This window comes from Pezoporus occidentalis, unplaced genomic scaffold, assembly GCF_034315485.1.
Source record: "Pezoporus occidentalis ecotype Australia unplaced genomic scaffold, CSIRO_AGI_Poc_V1 ctg104, whole genome shotgun sequence".
NCBI classification, from domain to species: Eukaryota; Metazoa; Chordata; class Aves; order Psittaciformes; family Psittacidae; genus Pezoporus; species Pezoporus occidentalis.
Genome location: NW_026912822.1, coordinates 2240898 through 2263560, shown reverse-complemented (window position 1 = coordinate 2263560; position 22663 = coordinate 2240898). Strand labels below are relative to the sequence as shown.

General features: G+C 48.0%; 1 protein-coding gene across 1 annotated transcript; it reads right to left on the bottom strand.

The window, feature by feature from the left end:
* Positions 1 to 5325: 5325 nt before the first annotated feature.
* LRRC58 (leucine rich repeat containing 58) lies at positions 5326 to 22295 on the bottom strand. The gene is made up of 4 exons (XM_062618617.1): positions 21789 to 22295; positions 12529 to 12657; positions 10994 to 11271; positions 5326 to 9547 (listed from the first exon to the last, which is right to left on the bottom strand). The coding sequence occupies exons 1-4, from the start codon at positions 22280 to 22282 to the stop codon at positions 9339 to 9341; spliced, it is 1110 nt and encodes a 369-aa protein (XP_062474601.1). The 5' UTR covers positions 22283 to 22295; the 3' UTR covers positions 5326 to 9338.
* Positions 22296 to 22663: the final 368 nt, after the last annotated feature.

Below are 22663 nucleotides of genomic sequence, written 5' to 3'. Positions count from 1 at the left end.
TCCATTGTATCAGTGCGTGACTACTCGTGAAGTCACAGAATGATCTCACCTCAGTTATTCGCCGTGTTCTTTCTTCAACCTGGCATGGTGAAGGTGTTTTTCTTCCTAACAATAGAGAATAAAAACAAAACCAAGGCCCTTTCTATTAATGCAGAGCTAATGCACATGCAGTGCACCACAGAAGCCCATTTCTGGCTCTAGCTGCCACATCTGAAGCCTTTTTCTTTATGAGAGTTGGAAAGACAAAGCAGCACCTTCTTTTTAAGGTGGTTCCTTGTCACAGCAGGGGCCTGGGACTTGTCTCCCTGGCTTCTAAGCACTCTGTTGCCAGGAAAAGACTGCACATCCCTGTTTCCAGATCCTCACAGTCAAGCAAAACCCTTACTCATGGATGCCCATAGAGACAAAGACTTCAGCCGGAGCCTGACAATGGTGTGGAGTATGGTATGTTGGTGGGACACATTCACCACTCACTGTTTGTTTCTGTGGCTTGTGGGAGCATGTTGAATGAGGAGGTTCCTGCATCCATCCTGAACGGGCCATCCTGGAGCAGAGGCCATAGGAAAAATCCTTATGCAAAAGAGAGAATGAGGAGAGAAGACAGGGTGATCTGTGGAGGCCTAAAGATAGGTCAGTGATGCTGAAAAGCTGAATCCATCTGCTAAATCAGTGCAAAGCCCTGGCTTTCACTGGGACAGCACCATTGACTTGAGACAAAGGCTCATGAAAAACAGGGTCAGGAAAAGGAAGTTTTTCCACCATCCATGTTTTGATATCTGTATTATCAAGAATAAACTTGAGATCAAAGAAGGAACTGGGGCAGGTAGGAGGGTAAAAGGAGACCTGAAGGAACTCAAACAGGCCCCTGGCTGCAAATACCTCTAAGAAATGTGCCAGGTTAGGAGAAGACCACTATGCCCAAAGAGCAGCAAGTGCAGAAATGGTGACTAGCATGGAGAGGGAAAGGCAGCTGAGGGGAAGGTTGCAGTGGAATTCCTGCATGCCCAGGATAATACTCATTTAGGGCATCAACACAAGATGTTGGACAATGAGCTTACCTGATGGGGAGGACAAGCACACCCTGAAGAAAGAATAGGTCCTTTGGGACTTGAGTAACAGTGGCTGAGCAACGTTAAACACTACCAGTTTTAGGGTGCATGCTTTAAGAAAGGTCACAATGTTGCTGTAAGCCAGGAGTTCCTCAGCTGAAGGTAATGGAGCAGGGACAGGAGGAGTGATGAGTGAGAGGCAAGGCAGACGCAAGCCTGGCAAGACAACAAGTGCTTCTTACTCATTGTAAAAGCTGCACAGACAAATTTACAAGCAGAGCCATTGTTTCAAGCGTGGCTTTGCAGCAGCTTGCTGTGGATGCGCAACATCGATGGAACAACTGCTGGAGCGCATAGAATCATAGAAGGGTTTGGGATGGAAAGGACCTTAAAGCTCATGCGGTTCCAACCCCTGGCACGGGCAGGGACACCTTCCATTAGACCAGGTTGCTCCAAGCCCCATAAATGACCTTATGGATGCAAAAGCTCAACTGCATCATGGCAAAGGCACCTCAATTGAGCCTCTCTTACTTCTGTGTGCACTGCCACCCACACCACCAGGGACGTGAACTTCCACCACCCTTGCTAGCAGCCAGGCCAGCTCTCTGGAGAGCTTGCTTTTGGGACAGCAGCAGTGACTGCAGTAATTCCCCTCCCCTTGCACACTGCACACGTTTCTCCATGCTGGTGATGGAAGACAAACCCTGCTAATCCCCTGCTGTGCACATGGCATTGCATAGGGGCATCTACATGCAACCGGTGCCAGTAAACAAGCACAAGCTCAGGCTCCTCCTTGCCACAGGAACATGCTGGCCCTGGGAGGTGCTTCTCCTGCCTTTCTTTGCCCTCTTTCCTGGGGGGAATCCAGTAGCCACAATCCTATGCTTGAAGTGGGAAACACGGGAGTGGGAATGCACCCATCAGGGCTTTGCCAGCCACTGTTAATGCAGGCCAAATGTATAGCAATAAACCAGAGCAGACACATACTTTGAACCTCCACATGAATAGGGCTAAGATACCCACAGCCCTTTATAGAGAGATGGAGAAGCAAAGGAGATGCTCCTGGCCATACTCTACAGCAATGTTCTTCCTTGTGGTCTATAGCTGTGGAGATCTCAGAGTGAGGGATGGAAATACCCAGCCCTGTGACCAGGTTGGAGTACATCAGATGGCAGCATTCGATCAAGGGATGCTTTTGCCTCCTAAGGCCATACTTGTCCCCTCCACATACATACCAGATGTTCCTTCCCTAAAATCACTATGAGATGTTTCTAGGCAGGATGCTTGGAAGGCTGCGCCTGGGATCAGGGATGAGCCATGGCCAGGTGCCCAGGCTTTGGGGTGGGCTTTCCCTACAAACCATTGCAAAGGGTCATCTCGGAACAGGTTTCCACAGTGCAAGGCAGCCAGATGGGGCTGCGAGTTGGGAAAGGCCAACGTGAAGATTCAGACATTCCTGGACCGTTTGGAAACGTGTTTCGACGAGCCCGGTTGCATGGGGTTTTCTGCAAGGCCTTTCATGATTCTATCTCTCAGTAGAAGGCCCACGGCTGCTTTAAAGAAAGAAAAACAAACAAAAAGATGTAATTTAAATCCAAATACCTGAAGAGAGGAACCAGGGAACCCACCTTTGGAAAACATGCTGCAGTGTCCACGTGAAGACTGAAACCACTGCTGCCAAGCACTCGGGTCTGGTTTAGGGTGCTGGGTTACAGAAATGCAAGGGATGTTTTAAAAGCTTCCAGCAAGTCCCTTTCAGCAGCAGAAGCAAAGTGCTGGGTTCAGGCAGTGCTTCTCCCACCTCCATAGCAACACCCGGTGTGTTTGAAGCAGGGGGTGCTGTTAAGGGAAGTGTCAGGTCCCCCACTTCCCATGGCCAGCTCTGCACCCAAGCTCCTCCATTCCCATCATCTGCCAGCTTGGTGGAGATTTGTTCAGGGTCATCGTGCTCACAAGCGGGATCCAGTGTGGCATCGACACCAACCACGTGGCTGTTGCTCCTGAGGAACAGTGGGGCTGCTTTCCCCAGAGTTAATAAAACAGTATCTGCAAAGCAAGGCTCTCGAGAGCAACCACATCATTGTCTGGCACAGAGGACAACGTTTGCTCATATTACGCATGTTTGTTCTAAAGTCACTTCTATTATGGATGCCAGGATGCCCAGGAATTACAGAAAAATATTTTTCTACAATGGCATTTTCCTTTCCTATGTGTTTTTGAAGCCCTAAGGCTGGCATTTACTGTCAGGGACAACCCGCAAACAAAACAATCCTGTGCCTTTCACACAGGTCCTTTCACCAGCAGATGTGTCCTTGCTGATGTAGAGGGTGACATGTCCATCTGCTGGGCTTCAGCTTGTGAGCTTCAGCCCCTGGCCAAACTTTCATCCAGATGAAGGGTTTGTTAGCCCTCCCATCTTACCAGTTCATCGGCATCCATGTCCCAGCACAGGCAAGGATGGTCTGTCACATTCCCTTCCTTACACAAGCATCAATGCAGTTTGGTGAAATCATTCATTTGCCAACACACCAGTGATGTGTTGGCACACGTGTTGGTGTCACCCATCTTCAGAGATGGGTAAATGCAGCCAGCCTTGTGGGGCCGTGGCACTGATCAGTGTAATATCCAAGACAGATGTACAACTTGCGCACCAGTACTCACCTCGGGTCCTGCTTTTGCCACAGTCGAGAAGGGGCTACAGAGAGGGAGTCTGGACAGGACTCTGAAGGTACCTTAATTCTTTGCCAGGCTGACAGCAAGCTCTGAGCTGCCACCACTAAGTCCCACGTGAGGACAGAGAAGGGTCCTGGGTGTTCCCTGGGTGACCAGTTCTTGGACTGACACCAAATGATCTGCACCCTCACCTTGTCACAAAAGACCGATTGGAAGCAGGACTTGGGCTCTGCTATGTGTTACTTTCCTCTCCATCCTAAAAGGACCTTGGCTGCTGTTAAACCTCCTTGTCAAAAGTCTCCACTTTGCTGACTGGTGGGAGGAGACCACAGCAAGCTGTAGTACCAAAACATGTGTTCTCAACCCTCCTCTGGTAAGTCGCCATAGAACAGTGGCTATTGGAAAGGGATGAGACACTTGGACACGGCATGCCAGCTCCAGACTGACTAAGAGTGCAGATGGCCATGGCCTTCTTCAATGCAGCTTCAGGACTTTCTTCCAAGGCTGGCAACTGCAACCCAACCTTAGTACAGAGGAAAAGGTGAATACATTCAGCTTTAGCTGTCTGGATCACCTAAGGCAGCCCCATCTGAGCAGGAAACGTGTGTTTCTACTTTATGAACATTTACTTCCAAAGCATCAACATAATGCTTTCTCCTAGAGCTGTGCAATTCTGCATGAGTCCAAAATGTCAATCTGAGCATCTGCTTCAGGCACCTACGTAACTCAAGTTTCATTTCAAGTTCCTCTGAACCAGCACTTCCATGGTTTTGTTTCTGAATATAAGGAAGGTATTAAGGTGGCACAGAAAAGGGTATCATTTAAATGAGTTAACAAAAAAGGCAAGAATATTCTCAGCCTGGTTATTACAGGCAAAAATCACTGCACTCCTTGGTACTTTAAGGTCCTTGAAATGGGGCTGCTGCATAACTCGAGAGGTTTTTCATTACATATGAACTTGAACCATCTCTGAAATAGTTCCTGCTGAAGTTAATATCAAGTAATTCTGGTTTCCCACTGTCCCATTTTCCAATACACCACATGTCTGCACTGACAGCTGGTAATTGCACAGCAGGATCTGAAACATTTTGGCAATAGATCACAAAAACTCTTCAGGATGTAGGAGGAAACGCAGGATTACAGGAGAAATGGGAACACATGAGCCAGTTACCATGATCAGAAAATTAACACTCACAAAGCCACTTGGAGGTTTCAGGGTTAGCGTATTAAAAGGGAAACAAGAAGTTTAGAAGTGGTGATTCACATTGCTGGAAGACTCCACCATGACACTCCTGCCTTCTCCCGTTTGTGCATTTATCTTGCCTTTAAGTTACTTCTACCTGTAAACCGTGGAGCAAATTTCTGCCACGCTACACCAGAAGTAAAGCAGGGAGTGGTCTGTAACATACACTTCCTTCTTGCATGTGGGCCCCAAAAACCAATAGCTTCAGCAGTCCATTTGGAAGTCTCACCTACTCTTGCCTTCACACAGCACAGGTTGAATCTCACATGTTCCCCGCCTATGGATAACCCCACTTTCAATGTTAACCATTGCCTGCAGCAATACCAGAATCCAGATGTCAGCAAATAACAGACAGACAACTGTAGAAATAACATTTTTGGTTCAGTGTTTGCAATTTGTTTTACAGCTCATAATGAAATACCGTTAGAGATCGTCTACATTCAGACATTCCTAGCAAAATAGGCTGGTCAAAACATAAGGCACTTTTAAGACTTCCTAAAACAACTGCTCATGATGATAATTCAATGAGAACCCTTTCTACCCTTAATGTTCAGGTCAGTAAAAGATCAATCCTCTAGTCAGACAGGCAAATGAAATCATCAATAGAAAGGTTTCCAAGCTAGAGTTACTGCTGCATTAGTGTGCATTCTGAAGTAGCCTATTGGAAGTTATCTTCAGTTGGGGAGGGAGGGCATGGTGTGAATAAGATGCATTAAAATAGTTCTTTGAACTGGGTAACACAGACACATTGCAGGGATTCATTACTTTCATTGGATTAAATTCCTTCCATTCATTATTGCAACAAGAGTAAGGAACAAAAAGGAGATGGTTCTCCCCTCCCTTCCCCCACCCCCATTATAATTCAACACAAGATTTCAAAGACTTAAAATGACCAGGACAGAAGCTCATGAAAAACTGCATCTGGCCACTTCAGAGCATGTTTAAATATTCATTACTGACTTCCTCAAGTCTCACCTCTTACCAAAGAAAGAGAAACAGAAAAGAATTGGCAACTGTGTAAGTTGCTTCCAGTCAAATTGGTATTTTGCTTCTTTCTAACATGACCCCACTGTTCACATGAAGTACCTGCATTCAGAAACACACCAGCAGCTCCCCTTGGCAGCGTGACGGCAGGGCAGGATGAATGCCAGCAGGTCCCAGGCCCCGCAGGGAAGAAGGAATGAACAATTCTGCTTCACACACTTGGGTCTCAGCTTAAGAACAGTTTCAAAAGCTGGACGTGCTGGGCTGCTGTAGCAACAAGGGGACCGATACCAAAACACTGACTGAAGGCTTCACTTGGAAAGGCATCTGTAAGAACTGAACTCCACTATTTAAAACTGACCAAAAGAGCAAAACCCCTGTCTACTTCTCAGGACCCCTGAGAAGGGGATGGTAGGAACCAGTCCTTCCCATCCATCAATGTCTTTTCAAGTTGTGTCTCACCTGTTTTATTGCCCAGTACATTTTCCAGTCTTTGGGGGCTAACAATTGGTGAAAAACTGGCCTCCTGGAGGCTCAGTATCTTAGGCACTACAGTACAAACCTGCATCCTTTGTCCTTTTGAATCCACTTCTGAGGGAGAAAACCCCCATCCATCCCTCCATCCATCCATCCATTTTCCTTACAATTCCTTGATTGCTTTAAATTCTGACTTACTTGAATTGCACTTTAAAGCCCAGCAGCAAAAAGAACACTTGGTAGCTCTATTCAGGAATATATATAAAATTTTTAAGAGACACCTTATCAAGTCTAAAACTGCACAGAGATATCAGCTGCACGAGCTGTCAAGTGTTGACCTGGCTACAGTGAAAAAGCTGTGACAAAACAAACGTTAGCCGTGCTAGAATTGGGACAGAAATGGAATGCCTGTTCAGTTGGGAAAGAGAATGCACTTAAAAATCAAGCTAACTTAGAACCAGCCACTGGTCTTACCCCGTCACACACACGAGTGCTGCTGTGCAACAGGAACTGTGGTGAAGTGAAAAATGACATGATTTCAAGGCAGCTGCTGCTAAGGAGAAGAAAGGAAGGTGGCACCTCAGGGTCCTGAGCTCAAAAGATCTTGAGATCTCGACTCATGTGGCTCACTTTTGCTGGCAGAAGCACGAAGCTCTAGATCAACTCAGCTGCTTGCTACTGTTGTACCAGCAGCCAGTTTAACGTTGAGGCTCTGCAATCAGTTTACTGTCCTTCAGCACCAGTACGACCACATTCATTTGGGACAGGAAAAAGCATCTAAAGAGGAGACGAAGAACAAAACACAGGCCATTCGCTGATCCCAGTTTCACTACCAGCATGCAGTCGGTTCCTCTCAAAACCTGTGGGTTCTTCTTCCCAAGCAAACCTCACGGAATTTGCTAAAGTGACATTCAGCTGCTTTGCATATCCACCCTACCATGGCTTAAAAAGATACCTGGAAAAAGTTATTTGGAAAGGCACACAGGATGCACATGTGCAATTTAGTTCCCTGTGGATGGATCTGTGCGTGTGGGAAATCTTCAGACCAAGTTGCAATGATTACTAACGGAGCAGGTGCTATTCTATAACCAGATCATTTCTTTCAAATTCCAGTTCCATTTCCAGGGAAATGAGCAGTGCTGACAAGGAAATGCAAGGCAAGAAGCTCAACCTGCACACCAAGACAGACTGGAACATACAAAGTTTCATGGACCTTGTTCTTCAGGTCACACGAAAAGAAAAACTGGAGTCTAATTAAAACAAAAAATAAATCACTAAAGCTACTTACAAAGAGTAGAATTATCAAAGTGCTTTAACATATAAAGTGTCAAATATAATTAAACAGGAGCATTAACACAGAGCTGCCATAAGATATGCAAATAGGTGCATCTGTTTTCTGAATACAGGAGAGCAGCACAGGTTTTTAATTTCCCCCATAGGGCCAAAGTGGGTTAAGGAAAGCTCTTCTTGTTCACTGAGCTTCTCAGCACAATGTGTTTGCTCTGCTCATGCATTCAAAGGCACAGTTGCATTTGCCCTATCTGAAACTGCATCAAGAGGACTGTCTGCATGAAGTATTAATAAAAGGGCAGCTCTCACTGGGCAAAATATACAGCAGCCCCATAAAGATGTACAGATACCTGTCAATTCATAGTGTTTTATAAGCTATTTCTTTGTACTTTAAACACAGTTTAAGATAACTGAATGTGCTATCTAAACATCCAACAGGCTGCCAAAGCTATTATAACATGAGCAAATGCAAACAAATAAATAAGGAAGAGGTTTCAAAACCACCTTGTGCAAGATGCTCAGACAGTGCACCTCAGCCTCCCTAATGGCTTTTCCTCTCATGCCGTATGAAAAGAACCCCCAAAGCATTCTCCACTGCACCTCTCTCAGTACTCCCAATTCATTAAGCTGCTGCCTACTTTAAGCAGATGATCTTAAGCACGGAAAGTAACTGTACCAAGCACAGCAGAGCCAGCTGCAGCAGGGGAACATGGTTGATTAGAAACAAGCAATGGCAATCAAGACCTTTCCTGCAATTCACAGGTACAAAAGCAGATTTAAGCTGAGACTCAAAAACGCGATACAGAGCATCACATCTGGTCCCTTGCACAGGCATGTATGGACACAAGTGTGAAGTAGTACCAAGTCTCAACAGAACAACCCATCTGTTTTCTAAAGGCACCATAAAGACAGCAATGCTTCAGGTGTAATGGGAAGAGGCAGAGGGAGGGAAAATGACAAATACAGTTAGGAGGAAACACTAAGAGCAGCTTGGTATAAGAAGGGATTAAAAAAGGTGTCTCAGTTCTCTGATAGCTGTAACATCTGTAACAGCACAGCAACCCTACACCTCTAAGCAAAGGAAGAGTAACCAGAGTTTGGAAAAACCTACTCCTGAAAAAAAACAGGTCCCATTTTTAGTGGATGGGTGTGAAACCTGTGACTGAAATTGAAGGAGACAGCAAAGAATCAAAATGCTATATAAAACACTGGGGTCAATACATACTCACATAGCATCATTAGCCTGCTTCTGATTTACCACAGTGTTAAGAGCTCCAGAGAGTCTCCTTTGCTCTGCAGGATGACTCAAGTCCAGCGAAGTGTCAGATATTAAAACCTTTCTCAATCCGCCAGTGAGAACAACCCCCCCCTCCCCAGCCTGTACAAGGGAGAGGGAGGCAGCACTATCCCAGACAGGAGATGTTTCTAGCAACCCCAGGCACCCTACAGGCAGTATGCCACCAAGTTAGCTCTCCTAAGCAGCACTGCACCAAGCAAGCCTAGGCTTGCTAAGATACTCTGCCCCTTACATAAACTTGAGGACAGTTTCTCATGAGCCCTTCAGACCAGAAGCTCACGCTTCGCTGTTCCATTACTGCTTTTCAAACACGTTTTCCTTCCCGTTATCCCAGGAGGACTTTCTGCATCCTGCGTGCAGCGACGCTGGCTTCATCCTCGGAGTCAGACTCGCTCTGGGAAGTGGAGCTCTGGGAGGCAGAGCTGCAGGGTGAGGAGCACTCCGGGGAGCACAGGTAGTGCATCAGCGGCAGCCGGTACTTCCCACAGAAGTCAACGAACTTGATCTGTCTGACGCAGCTGTCAAAGTAGACACCTGTGAGGGCAGAGGAACAGAGACAACACGTGAGGCCCCATGCAGAGAATGGTGGATTTAAGCTTTTTAAATGGATGGAATTAAGGTGCAATTAAGGATTTTAATGCAATGCCTTACACTAGGATTTAACGGACACCGCACTGGAAGTAGGAGCACGTGGGGTACTGGAGGAACAGGGGACCAGGGCACCTATGGAAATTTGTTTTCTTAGTTAGAAAACAATCCTGTACACATGCATTTTGCAGGTGGTTCCGAATGGCACGCTCTACATGAAAACACACAGGGTAGCTACTTCCAGGAATCCAGCACTTCCTTCTTACCATTAGGCAGAAATCTCAGGCTGGGAATTAAAACAACTTTTTCCGTGTCAAATTCATTCATCCACCATATTTTCAAACTTGTAAAACCTCTTCTACCAGCTGCCAAACTGCATTCACAGACAGACCTTCATAACTCTACTTTCGTGCTACTTGAGTGAAGTTACCATGCTGAGTTTGGATGCTCCTTTCCATGGCAACGGTGTTGCTGTAACACAGGATTACCTTCTCCTCCTGTCACAGCAAGTGATTGTAGACACTGAGGTTTTCAGAAGTTTTCAGTGGTGTTTTAAGTCCCAGCTGCTCTGAGTAAGCTTTTCTCCTGCAGTGCTAGAGCAAGCGCTGCACTACTGTGCTAGTTTGTAAGGACAAGGGGAACAGTGCACAACCCATTGTTATCCCAGCTGTGCAAAACCCTAAAAAAGGAAACACTGCTTTCCCTTCCAACACAAGTTCCAGCCCTTCCATCTTGGCTTATGGGGAATGCTTTAATATTGTCCTGTAAAGAGATAACAGCCTGCATATGACTGCAGGGTAGGTACTAATGAATGACTTTTTTTCCTTAATCTTCTAAAGGCTAAATGTGCAGATCATTTACTCTGCTTAAAGATGAAGCACTAAGCTAAATTAAACCAAGCATTCCAGGCTTTTCTATGAAGTCCTCTCCTTCCAGGACCTACACTCTAGTAGATCCAAGCAAGAGCTAAAGAAGTTGCTTTTAGTAACTGCCAAGCACTCCAGCCTCTCTCCTCTTTTCCATTCTTGTCCAGCAAGAGCACTTGTGACAGTTCTCCTGCCCACTACTTAGTCTGAGCTATTTCAGGGCAGATGGATTGGAAACTTCAGACCATAAAAGTGCACTGGAGTGCTCGGATGAGCTGTGAAGACTCCGACACAAACACTGTCTCACATTCCCATGCAGATACAATAAACCAGCACTGCGACTCTGAACATCGCTCCTAAGCGAGCAAGGTTCCTTAAAGACAAGTTTGCAGGAGCCCTGGAGCCAACGAAATACAGCTAGAATTTGGATACAACAACACACCTAACCTGACTGAGCTAGTACAGTCACGGCAAGTCAGAGGGAAAGGAAACCCATCAGGAAGCAGAGCAGCGAAGGTGAACTTACCCCCGCATTTAGGATTGGGACAATTGCTGGCCAAGCTCAGGTACCGGACAAGATTCTCTGGGAGGTCGCTGGGAGCATAGGGAACATTGCGAGTTTTAATGGTGCGCCCAGCCAGTTCCTGGAGGCTTGGGGGGTTGTAGGTCAGGTCACGGACAAAGCGAACCACCAGCGGGTTCCCACGCAAGCTCAGCTCTTCCAGGTGAACCAGGTTAAGGATCTCTCGAGGAAGGTACGTCAGCAGGTTATTGTGCAGGCTAAGGGAACGCAGGGAATGCAGCCTGAAGGATGGAGATGGATACTCAGTCAAGATGTGCAAGCAAAATCATTCCAAAACTGCACTACACAGACCTGATCACTCTCCCCTCTCCCATCAATTTCTTTTTCCTCGGCTTTTCTTACTTTTAAAATGTAAATTCATGGTAAAAGAGCTGCTATTACTGCAGCACACACAATACCGGTGAAAACATGGCTCACCTCCAAATGCCTGTTAAAGAAATAGTCCTAAATATGCTGCTGTCCCCCTCAGTACTCCCCACACCCACCTCCTAAAAGAGGTAGCACAGAACAAAAGTATACAAACCGAGAGCTTTCAGGGGATGTAATGTTTCCTTGTACCCAGTGCACGCATCAGGAACAGTTCCATGCAACACTTTGAATACGTCACCTGCCTTCACTCATGCATTAAAGATGCCTGCTGGTAGGCAGCCAGCCCTGGAAACCCCCATGTTTTCATTGCGGCTGCATCTCTGCAACACTGCCAGAGCTCAAAAGCTAAGCAAGGTCAGCCCAGGTTAGCATCAGCACGGGTGACAAGCACAGGCCTGGCTTTTGGAGGAGGTGTTCTCCTCCCTCAGGAAGCACAAAGCAATGCTCCAGCACATAATCCAGGGATGCTCTCTAACCAGTACCAGACAACTCAACATTGTACATCGAGGGTAATCCCACTACAACATCAAATTCCAAACTCCATGCTGGCACTCAATTGTTTTTGTGGTTACAGCTATTGCATTGAATTCTTCATCTGCCGCTTTAGGCTACCTGTACAGAGTTTGCAGTGTTCTCTTTCCCCCATTATGAAAGAGATACAGCAGTAACTTATCCCCTAGAGCTGTGCTGTAGGATTTAATGACCACTAAAACATTCTGGGATCCTAAAGGAAGAACACAGGGAGTGGGACAACACAGAAGCACACACAAAAAGGCTCTGGGTGAAAGACAAGACAGCCCAAGCATTCATCACTACAAATAACTCAGAATGCAGCATGAGCTGCACTTCTCAGGGCTCCCTGTACAAATCTATTAATCCACCTTAAAGCAGACACTTGGTGACTTTTTTTTTCCATAACCCTATAATGCAGATTTCCATATTACATATTCCTGGTCTGCCTGCAGTGCACTGCTAAGGATCTTCTTGTTCAAAGTCTAGTCACAATAACAAACTGAAGAACAAAGAGGTCCTCCCAGGTGCTTTTATCCACACATGCAGAAGTTAAACAAGTTAATTACAGCTGGTGGCTGAGGACAGTAAATACTCACTGTGCCAGCTGAGGTGGAATGCTCTGGATCTTGTTGTCACACAGAACTAGGTAGCTTAGAGAAGGCAGGTTTGCTAATTCAGGTGGAATTGAAGTGATGAAGTTCCCTCCAAGGTACAGAAACTCTAAACTGAAAGAGAGAAGAGATAACGCGGCATCATTTCATTGAGGTCATTTCCAGTTGGATTGAACACCAGATCTTCTCATGTGCTGCATTTACTCAAGAAAACTTACAGATGATGATGTATGAGATACCATGCTGAGGGGAAAAAAAAAGGCAGAAAACTTCAACTGCACATCAAAATCACAACAAAGCTTCTGCTTCACAAGAGATAATGTCGAGATTTACCTCCAGCCTCCTGCAGTCACCATTACATCTGTAGGTAGGCACCAAACAACTCTGTATTCCTACACCAAATGCAAAGCTCCTGCTCCTACTTCCAAGGAAGGACAGGCTGCATGCACAGGGTCTGCAGCACTGATGCAGCTCCTGCTGCAGCCCGTGGGGGTCCTCAGTTTAAGCAGGAGCAAAGCAAGAGAGCAGTGGCTCTCCCTGAAAACCCTGGCCCTGCACAAGCACTGCTTGCTCTTTATGGGGTAAACTGACTCCTCAGAGATTAACTGCAACCTCTCAGCAGAAGTCAGAGGCAGCCAGTCCTGCTTTGATGCAGTTCACATACTGCTAACACCACAGCTGCAGTAGTGCATCTAAGTCACACAAGAACATGCATGCAATTTCTCAGGTAGACTGATTTCACTACACTGCAGTCACAGGGACCAAAGCTACCAGAACCATTAGCTGGGTTTAACTGCAGCTTGGGCCTAAATAAAAGAAAGGAAAAAGAAAATATCACTGGATGTCCCACAAAAACTGGTGGATGTGAGACAAGAACAAAGAGAAGCACTAAATCCCTTCCACCAGCTGGTGTAGCCACTATTTGGTGTGCATCTCTGCCCTTTTGGAAAGAAAAACTGGCAAGTGCTTCTCTTCAAGTGAAGCTATAGCTTCAAGTCCCCATTTCAGAGAGTCAAACAGCTTCTGCCCCTCTTCTCAGGTGTTGTCTGGGAGAGGAGCAAAGGCAGGTTCAGCCTGGGTACTTCTGGCTGGGAAGTACTTACTAATGGTGGTTCATACAACACTTTTTCCTATGACTGAAAAAGATGGATCCCACAGTCCCATCTGTAGGTGCTGGTTCAAGATCTCCACTACACACTCAGGTTAGCCACCTAACTACAGTGCACACTGGCCCCCTCTGCATTCCCCCCCGTGTCAGGGAAAAGTCACACAGGCTCCATCAGCTTTTCCTTAAGAACAATTTACAGTCTTGGAATAGGAAACACCTTCATCACACCCCAGCAGGCCCTCAGTGATACGGGTTAATGGTGGTCTTGGCAGTCTTGGGTAATGGCTGGACTTGATCTTAAAAGACTTTTATGACCTATTGATTCTATCGTGAACTGAGAAAGGTGATGGATACAACTGCCAAAGAAATGTAACACCATAGAATCATACAACAGTTAGGGTTGGAAAGGACCTCAAGATCATCCAGTTCCAGCCCCCTGCCATGGGCAGGGACACCTCCCACTAGACCATGTCACCCAAGGCTCTGTCCAACCCGGCTTTGAACACTGCCAGGTTGTTCAGGACATGGTGGCAGACCCAGAGAAGGCCTAAACCCTGCAACTGTGCCACATGTGAGGAGCTTCTGGGACAGAAGAACAGCAGAAAGAGTTCATTCAGTTCTTGCAAGAAATGTGAACCTCAAAGATCCAATGACAGCATCTGCTTGGGCTCAAGGGGCCACTGAGACAGCACAAAGGTTCATCTGCCCACCAGTGAAGAGCAGAACAACAGACCTCTGCAACACACCAGGAGAAGCTCACAGAGCTTAACTTTCCCTGGATTCATTCACCTTTCTGACGTAGAGGAACTGCAATCTGATGGTGGGCACAAAATTACAGCTTCAACTAAATTTGACTATATGCAAGGAAGCAACTGTACTTGCTCAGCTGAGGGCTCAAGTGGAGCACCACATCTGCAGGTTATTCTGAACACATAAGAAAGTACACTGGAAGAAACCATCACCAAAACCCCACTACCCAAAAGCAGCCCCTCCTCCCCAGACAACCTGCAGGTGAGGAGAGGGGGGGGCAGCAGGAAGGCTGCTGTGCAGAGACCATGCCAAGGGCAGATTAGTTTTAATTAAATTCTGATCCCCTAACAAAGCCCTGAGCTCTAACCAAAATTCCTCCTTCAACCTCCATTGTTTCCAAAGGTGGATTTAGGCTGCTTGGCTCTCATTAGGGACTTAACTGCTGATGATACAGTTCCTAGGCGTACTTTAACTCCATGCCATTGCTGGAACCCACACTAAAAACTGTTGGGCAAGGGAATTTTAGTAACGTGGATTTCAATGTTTAAACAAGGGTGAGATATGTAAAAATTTCCACTTCCTAGGAAAAGTGAATCATTAACTCTTCATCCTCTGTGTTTGAAGGCAACAATGCCAATGAAGCCACCCTGCATACAAATACATGCAGGGAAGGGGAGGAGGGGTACAAAATATACAGTAAAACATGTTCTGAAATTCATTGCAAGGTGTAAAATGCAGAAGTTTCAAGAGCAGCTTACTGCACAAACCAAGTGTGCAAAACCACTGCCTACAAACCACTTGGAGCTTTCAAATCCATTCCTTGTAATGAGAACAGTCACTTACATTAGCTAGGTTATAAAGCCCCAACATCAGACTATGATCTGGCTCTAACTAAAAATCCATCAAATAAGGTAACTCCTTCAGTGGCAACTAAGGACTTCTCAAAAAGCGCTTTCTTTTTACCTGTCTCCTGCATTACCTTCTTGGGGTCAGCAAGTCGCTGGGCCCAGTCTCGTACAGCAAATTCAGCATTTCCAACATCAATTTAAGATACGAATTAGAAGGCAAATTTATTTACAAAGCATAGGGAGGAGGCTTTGAAACTATACAGAAACTTATTCTAAATACAGCAAAGGTATTCTTATAGCTTCCACTGAAAGACTGCCCAGTAGGCAGAAAAAACTCTGCAACTCTGGTCCCTCAAAACACAATTTGCTGTTAAGAAGGGTCTATTCTAGTCTTGGCTGAGCAAAACAGAGAAATTAACAACAGTCATTTCTGCATCAAAGTAAAGCGTCAAGAATTGTCCAAGCAAAGCTAATCACGACACAAGCAAGGATTTAAGAGACGCAACCCTTTTGTAGTGAGCACTGACCAAACCACTGGGGCCACAGCTAGTGCCCAGCTCTTCTGCTCCTGGCCTGACTTCTATGCTGTGCTAAGCCTGCACCTACAGGCCAAGGCAATGCTGGTCTTCAGCTGCCCTGCTCAGGGGGCAGTTTGCTGCTTGGTAAGATAAGCAAGAGCAGTGCTGAGTTCTGCCCTCCTCATTGAGAGCCTGCAACGAGGCAACTGGCAACATTACCAGTTTCTCCCAAGAGACAGCAGAGATGGGAATGAGCTTAGTGACTACTCCCAACTAACCTTTCACACCAAGACTCAGTTCTTCTGACAATCATTAATTTGTATAGCCATTTGGAACAGCCAGCTAAGGTCCCGTGCATCACTTTGTACACAGAGGGAGAGCTGGAATTTTGATCTACTTTCCACAGTCCAGGAACTTAGAAAAGCCAGAGAGCAGCCAGCCTCAGATGAACGTAAGCACTGATCCTACTTTTGAGGCTAGAATAAATGATGTATTTCCAACATGCCACACATGCTCTGGTTGAATGAGTTTCAAGAGGGGACAAATGCTAACAAAATCCAACTCAACAAAACCACCCAGCCCCAAACCACCAGCAAACCCCTACTTGACACAGCAACTAATGGGGGCTGACACTTCCCCTCCTGCTTTTAGCAAAGTTTACAAATACACTAGTAAAAGGCCAGGGTCCCTTTCAGCCTCACATCCAGCAAGCAGGCCAGCACTCCAAGCCCATCATATGTTGCTCCTCTCTAGTGAGGGATTTCACACCCCTGGGCTGCAGGGTGGCAGTGAAAATCCTTTTACATACAGGAAGGGGGTGGGAAAACGCTCAAACAAAGTAAATTCAGGTGGTGGCAGCAAAGTTTAACGTGCCAAGAGACTACATTCTTGTTTGAGTTTGTTCTTGAGGTTTAAAGGTCACCATATACCCCAAACCAAATGGAAAAGCCCCAGAACAGTAAGTAAGAAGAGCTCACTGAGCACTAGAGGTATTTTTGAAACGCTATCAGTTACCACAACACTTTCATAGTCGCGTTTCAAGGGGAGAATGTCTTCTGGCATGGAACATACTCCAATTTTCAATCCACCCTGTTTCCCCACAGATGCTTCTTTGGATAAAACTTAACAGCTGACATCAAACAGCTGCATCTACATAGGTAACCTAAAAGAAACACCGGAGCCTGGAAGTGCTCCAGGTCTTTTTAAGATAAACTTCTTAGCATGAAATTTCCAGGGCAGTTTTGAGGCTAAGGCAAGGGAGGCATTTGAAAAGCAGCCCACAATACACTCCTGTTAACCCTGTTCTGCGATGTGAGAGAGCGGCAGAGCCTTTGCTGACAGGCAAATTTGAGATCAAACAGTCTGAAAACTATTTGCAAAACGTTTGAAGAGGAGTAGAAAAAGGGAGGCAGCAGATTTCCTAATGCTCCATCTTTATCAAAGCTTCACTTGCTGTTGTTCCCACACTGGAACAGCCGTTCTTAAGCGTATACTTGTCTAACATGCATAATGCTACCCACGAATAAAAGCAAATACTCTGGTTTTCACTGCATCTAAGCCTTCACACAAAACTTGGATGAATCCAGTTAGGCATTTAAGGCCTTTGATCCCAGCCCTTGCACAACTGGGCTTTACTAGAGGAATCCAAGCACAGAGGAAAGAAGCATGCATGGCAGATGCCTGGGAAGAGCCTGGCTCTTCTCCAAGCTGTTTCTGCGTGTTCCTGATGCTCTCCTGAGCGTGAGAGCATTCACTATAAGACTGAACTCTAAATTCACAGGAGGAGATTAATTTTGCTGAGGTATTGACTGCATTTTGCTAAGGTCTTGAGAACTTTCCCCTTTATAGGGGACACTTGCAAGACATCTCCCCAAACGTGCACACTGAGGAGGGCAATATATGCACTCTTAAGCCAAAAGCCATAGTTGGACAGTGGGGATAAGGGCTGGATTTTACCAGACTTGCCAAACAAATTTTGTCCAGAATGAGCAGAAGCAGATGATCACATTTCACCTACAACACACACTGCCCCTTAACGCATCCCCAGCTCGACCAGCAGAGGAAGGACATAGAAATCAGGCAGCAGTGGGATGTCCACGCAGATCACAATTCAGGAGCTGCTGGGGGCTGTGAATCGAGTCCAAGAGTGACTGACCATAACACTTCACACTGAAAATCCAGCAAGGTCAATGCTGGAAGGAGAACTCCAGAAAAAGTGCCATGTCTACCTATGTAAACTCATCTGACAACAAAGAAGAAAGCAATGCAGAGGGTGACAACATCCCAACTGATGCATTTTCTACTCCACATTCACAGCAACAGCCAGTGGTGCCATTCAGGGCTTGCACTGTACTGACACTGCTACCTGACAGCGACTGGGGTGGAGGGCATGCAGAAGGAGCTGGCACAGCCTCAACATGACTAAGAAAAAGCCCTCAGCAGGGCCCACATTTACCTTTCTCAGAAAGGTAAATGGCTGTTGCTGGTTACCCTAGACACTTACAGTGGAATTAGCAGGAGAAAGCACTGCTATTCATCCTTGGTGCCAGCATGCTATAGTCAGCATCATCCTGCTGCCATCACGAGAGCAATCATGACTATCCCCTTATGAAGCCATGGCAAGGAAGCTTCAAGCATCAGAGCATCTACAGGTGGTCCTCCTACAAGAGCCTAAAAGATAAATGACAATAAGGTGAAAGGCACTTGCTTTCCATGCAGGATCTTGCAGTACATACAAAGACTTGCAAGGATAGGGCAAGACGGCTGAAGCTGGAAGGAGTAAGACAAGATGGCAGCAGGACTGCCTGTGGTTTTATCACTGTTCATTAACTTGCCAAATCACTAGGAACGTGATAGGGAAAAGTTCTTGCATAAAATTCCTGACCCCAGCTTGCTGCAAATGTGTGGATTTATTATCTCCATGTGAATGACAGCACATGCTACCCACCTTTGCATCTGTAGCTGCCACCATGTTCCTTCCCTTTTAGCAGATTCAGACTCATCAGCTTTCTACCATTTCAAGTTCACCCTGTAGACTCCTTATCCTTACTTGCTGTATTTGTGGCCTTCACTATGATCTGCTACCCCTTCAAAAAGGACAACAGGAAATGATGGAGTGCACGGGAAAGATGTGAAGCTTAGTTATCAGTGAGTTATTTTGTTTTAGAGACCTCATCAGAGCTCAGACATTCCCTGGAAACATAAGAAGTATTTCTAGATCTCTGCAACTTTGCTCTGTAATCAGTGACTGGAGCAATTGAGAAGCCGCCAGGGTCACGGGAAGAGAACTGCTGGCCTCAGGAGCTCTAAGTACCAGCAGGAGGAACGTGTCCGGTCAAAGTGCTGCTTGCATTCCTCTGTGGCCTCAGACACCATAAAACATGAGAAAAATTTATGGGAAGTTATGCATGGAAAAAAGCTCAAAGTCTTGGCTTGCCAGCAACAGAGAGATGGGTACCTGCAGCCTGAGTGAGAGGTTAACAGAAGCCCCAACACCAGGCTCCATCTCCAAGCCCAGAACTCAGAAACACAACAGATGTCCCCAAGTTGCCCTGCCACAAGAGCTGGCTCTGCTCTGTCCTTGCTCAGGTTTGTTTTACCCACTTCCAACACCGTGTATGCTCACATTGAGGACACCTCTCTTGTTGGCAGGTGGGAGGAAGCTGGGTCTGGCAGCAGTTTCTCTCCAGTAGGAATTTACTATCCTTTTGGCAAGGGTGTCAGGTCACTGGTATCTGGCTCCTGATGTGTAGGCTCAGGATACCCTCTGGAGGAGTATTATATTATAAAGGACTGTTTTCTCCCAGCTCTGGAAAGCAAGTATGCTGCTCCCTTTTGTTACTTCAGCAGCCCAGATACAGAAGAGACACCCACGGCACAGTGGTAAAGAAGCTGGTGATCCTGGTGGCACATGGATTCGCTATCTTGAGCTAAAGTTCAATTATATTATGGTGACACGTTAGCAGAAGTTCAATGAGTTAGCAGTGCTTACGCGGGCAGCAGACACAAGTTGGGTCTAGTCTAGTTTTCCTGCCTGACACATCACTTTGTAACGATAAACAGCTCAATAGCCTTGTCCGCATTTGCCCTCTCAGAACTGTCCTTCTTGGGTTCAAGCATGACCTGCCCAAGAGAAGCTGCAGGACAGGACAAACAGGAGCCGTGCTTCAGGGCAGGCCAGAGTAACAAAGCCGAGTAACCACACGGCAGTATTGTGACAGCTATACAGCACGGAGCCCTGCACACAGCCCCTTGGGGGACCGCACACAGCGCTATCTTCCTGGGGTCAACAGCGTAATAAAGAGCAGGGCTGAGGCTTCTTTTCTTGGCAACGAGGGGTCAGCAGGAAGAAGAAACGAGAGGGAAAAACCCTAACTACAAAAGAGAGCATGCAGAGCAGCAGCAGGGAGCATCTGCCTCAGAGGTGGGTGCAACATCCTGGCTGCTACCAGGCATGCTATGGAGGCAATGTGGATCATCTCCTACGTACAACTGCCCTCCTCCATTGGCCTCCTCCCCTGTGAAGTTGATGCCAGTGTCCTCTTTTCCTTCATTATCCCTGAAGCAACTGCTTCAGAGCAGAGAGGATGCAGAGGTTCCTCCTCCTCATGAGAGCCCCAACGCAGGACACATCCCTACTCTATGAAGGACACAGGCACTTTCTAGCACTCAAAATGCCTCACAGCATCTCCGAAACATAGCTTAATTTAGAATTGCTCCAGACCCTCAGCAGGTGCATGCTGTGCCACCTGGGCAAAAGCCACATATCCAATTGTATAATACTGAGGTGGATAAAAAGCATTTTCTGCCAGTACTGAAGCAGTTGCGGGCCATGGCAGACAGCACCCCACATACAACACCCTGTGCCTCCACTGGACACAGCTCTGCTGAGCCATCAGCTACTTGGGGTCAAGGTTGCTGGAGCTGGTGTAACGGAGGTTGTCTCTGGCAAGCTCCTTGCAAAGAGCTGGAGTGAAGAAAGTCCAGACCCAAAGTCCTAGCACAGAGCCACACAGGGGCTAGTCTGAGGATTGAGCAACCACCGGAACATACTGAGATGCTTGCGTGTAACAGATGTGTCAGAACGTGGCCTCTGCCTTGCCCAGAAAGACTGCAGACTTCAGAAGTACCTATCCCAGGTCAACACAGGCAATCAATACCTGGTCCTACCCAAAATCTGTTCCCATGCCCACCAATGTTCCTAACTGCTGTGATTCACCCTAGCTTTCTATGTCATTGACCTGCAGTGGTTTGTTCCAGCTCCAGAGCACACATGCCACTGCACCTGAGCACAGCCTAGGGCTCTATGCTTCCGACCCGTCAGCTCATCTGTCAGACCTACATGAGCTGTACGGGTGGAAAGAAACACAACAAAACCCAACCATGCCCGCGAACACCCTGTTGAGACTGAAGCTGTGTCAACAGAAAGGCCCTATTGTTCACATAAGCCATAACCAGATCGTTATTCTCCTCTGCAGTCCATTGTGCAGGCATGAGCTTCATGAGAGCAGGGCTTTTATTTTACTCCTGCCTGGGGATGCGTATTAAAGCAAAGCCAGGGAGCACCTTCTGCATGTCAACACCCATACCAACCACTGTCATTAGGAAAGCCTGCCCTGCTCCAGGGCAGCCCAAGGACTAGGAAATCCTGACAGAGATTCTCTAAGTGCAGAAGGCCTGTCGTAGATTCACAGAACAGTTAGGGTTGGAAAGGACCTTAAGATCATCCAGTTCCAACCCCCTGCCATGGGCAGAGACACCTCACACTAAACCATGCCACCCAAGGCCTGTCACCTGCCTGAAGAGCAGCTCTGAGCTTTGGCAACTCCATCTATTGACGAGACTCGTTAGCAGCAGCAGCGCCTACAGACACCTGAAGCCTGGCCGGAGCTCGCTCGCCAAGCGGGACCGCTGCGGGCCGTGCCCCGCTGTTCGGCAAGGCGATCCGGGTGGGTCTGCCCGGCAGCCACCGGGGCTTTCCCCGTCCCTTCTCTGCAGAGGCCCGGCCCGCCCTGCCCTCACCTGCGGAGCTCCTGGATGTCGGGCGGGATGCCGTGGAGGCGGTTCCCGCCGAGGCTGAGGCTCTGCAGCCCGCGGAGCTCCAGCAGGGCGGGCGGCACTTCGGCGAAGCGGTTCCCGCTGAAGTTGAGGACGCGGAGGGAGCGGCCGAGCGGGGCCTGCCCCAGCCTCTTGGGCAGCGAGCCGGGCCCACCCAGCCGGTTGTTCTTGGCCAGGAGCGTGTGGAGACGCGGCAGGGCCAGCAGCTCCTCGCCCAGCTCCGCCAGCCCCGTCCCGCTCACGTCCAGCACCTCCAGGGCCGGGAACCACTGCGACAGCCCGGCGGGCAGCGGGCCCGACAGCCGCCGCGGCGACAGCACCAACCGCCGCGCCTCCGCGCTGCGCCGCGCTGCCAGCTCCGCCGCCAGCTCCACCTCCGCCGTCTCCTCCTCGCCGTCCGCCGCCGGGCCGCGCCGCGGGGACTCCGGGTGCGGGGCCGCTCCGCCCGCCGCCGCCATCCCGCCCGCCCGGACCGCCGTCCCCGCGGCCGTGCGTCACCACGGGGGCTCCCGATCCACGCCCCGCCCTGTCCCTCCCCGGAACCTGAATAACCCCTCTAGCCCCTCGCAACTACACGGTCACATGCTCGATCCCGGGCGCGCCGCCCGCGGAGGCGTGAGCGGACCCTGCTCGTTATGCAGGTTGCGGGGCTCCCGCGGGATGGCGGCAGAGAAAGAGAGAGTCCTGGGGCGGCCCCGGAACGAGCATACGGGAGCAACGTCCGGGCAGCTGCGGAGCCTGTTGCCGTTCCTCGTCCCCCGTCACCCTCACAGCCCCGTGCCGCCGTTTTCCGTCCCGTTCTGCCGGAGACCCGCCTGGAGGGCATGGAAACGGCACCT

Bases quoted from the DNA above. Each gene is read 5' to 3' on its own strand.
- LRRC58 (XM_062618617.1), bottom strand. From the start codon at position 22,282: ATGGCGGCGGCGGGCGGAGCGGCCCCGCACCCGGAGTCCCCGCGGCGC. The intron at 11,272-12,528 runs GTGAGTATTTAC...TCCATCCTTCAG, and splicing joins ATTCCACCTCAGCTGGCACA to GCTGCATTCCCTGCGTTCCC. The intron at 9,548-10,993 runs GTAAGTTCACCT...CTGCCCTCACAG, and splicing joins TCCCAATCCTAAATGCGGGG to GTGTCTACTTTGACAGCTGC.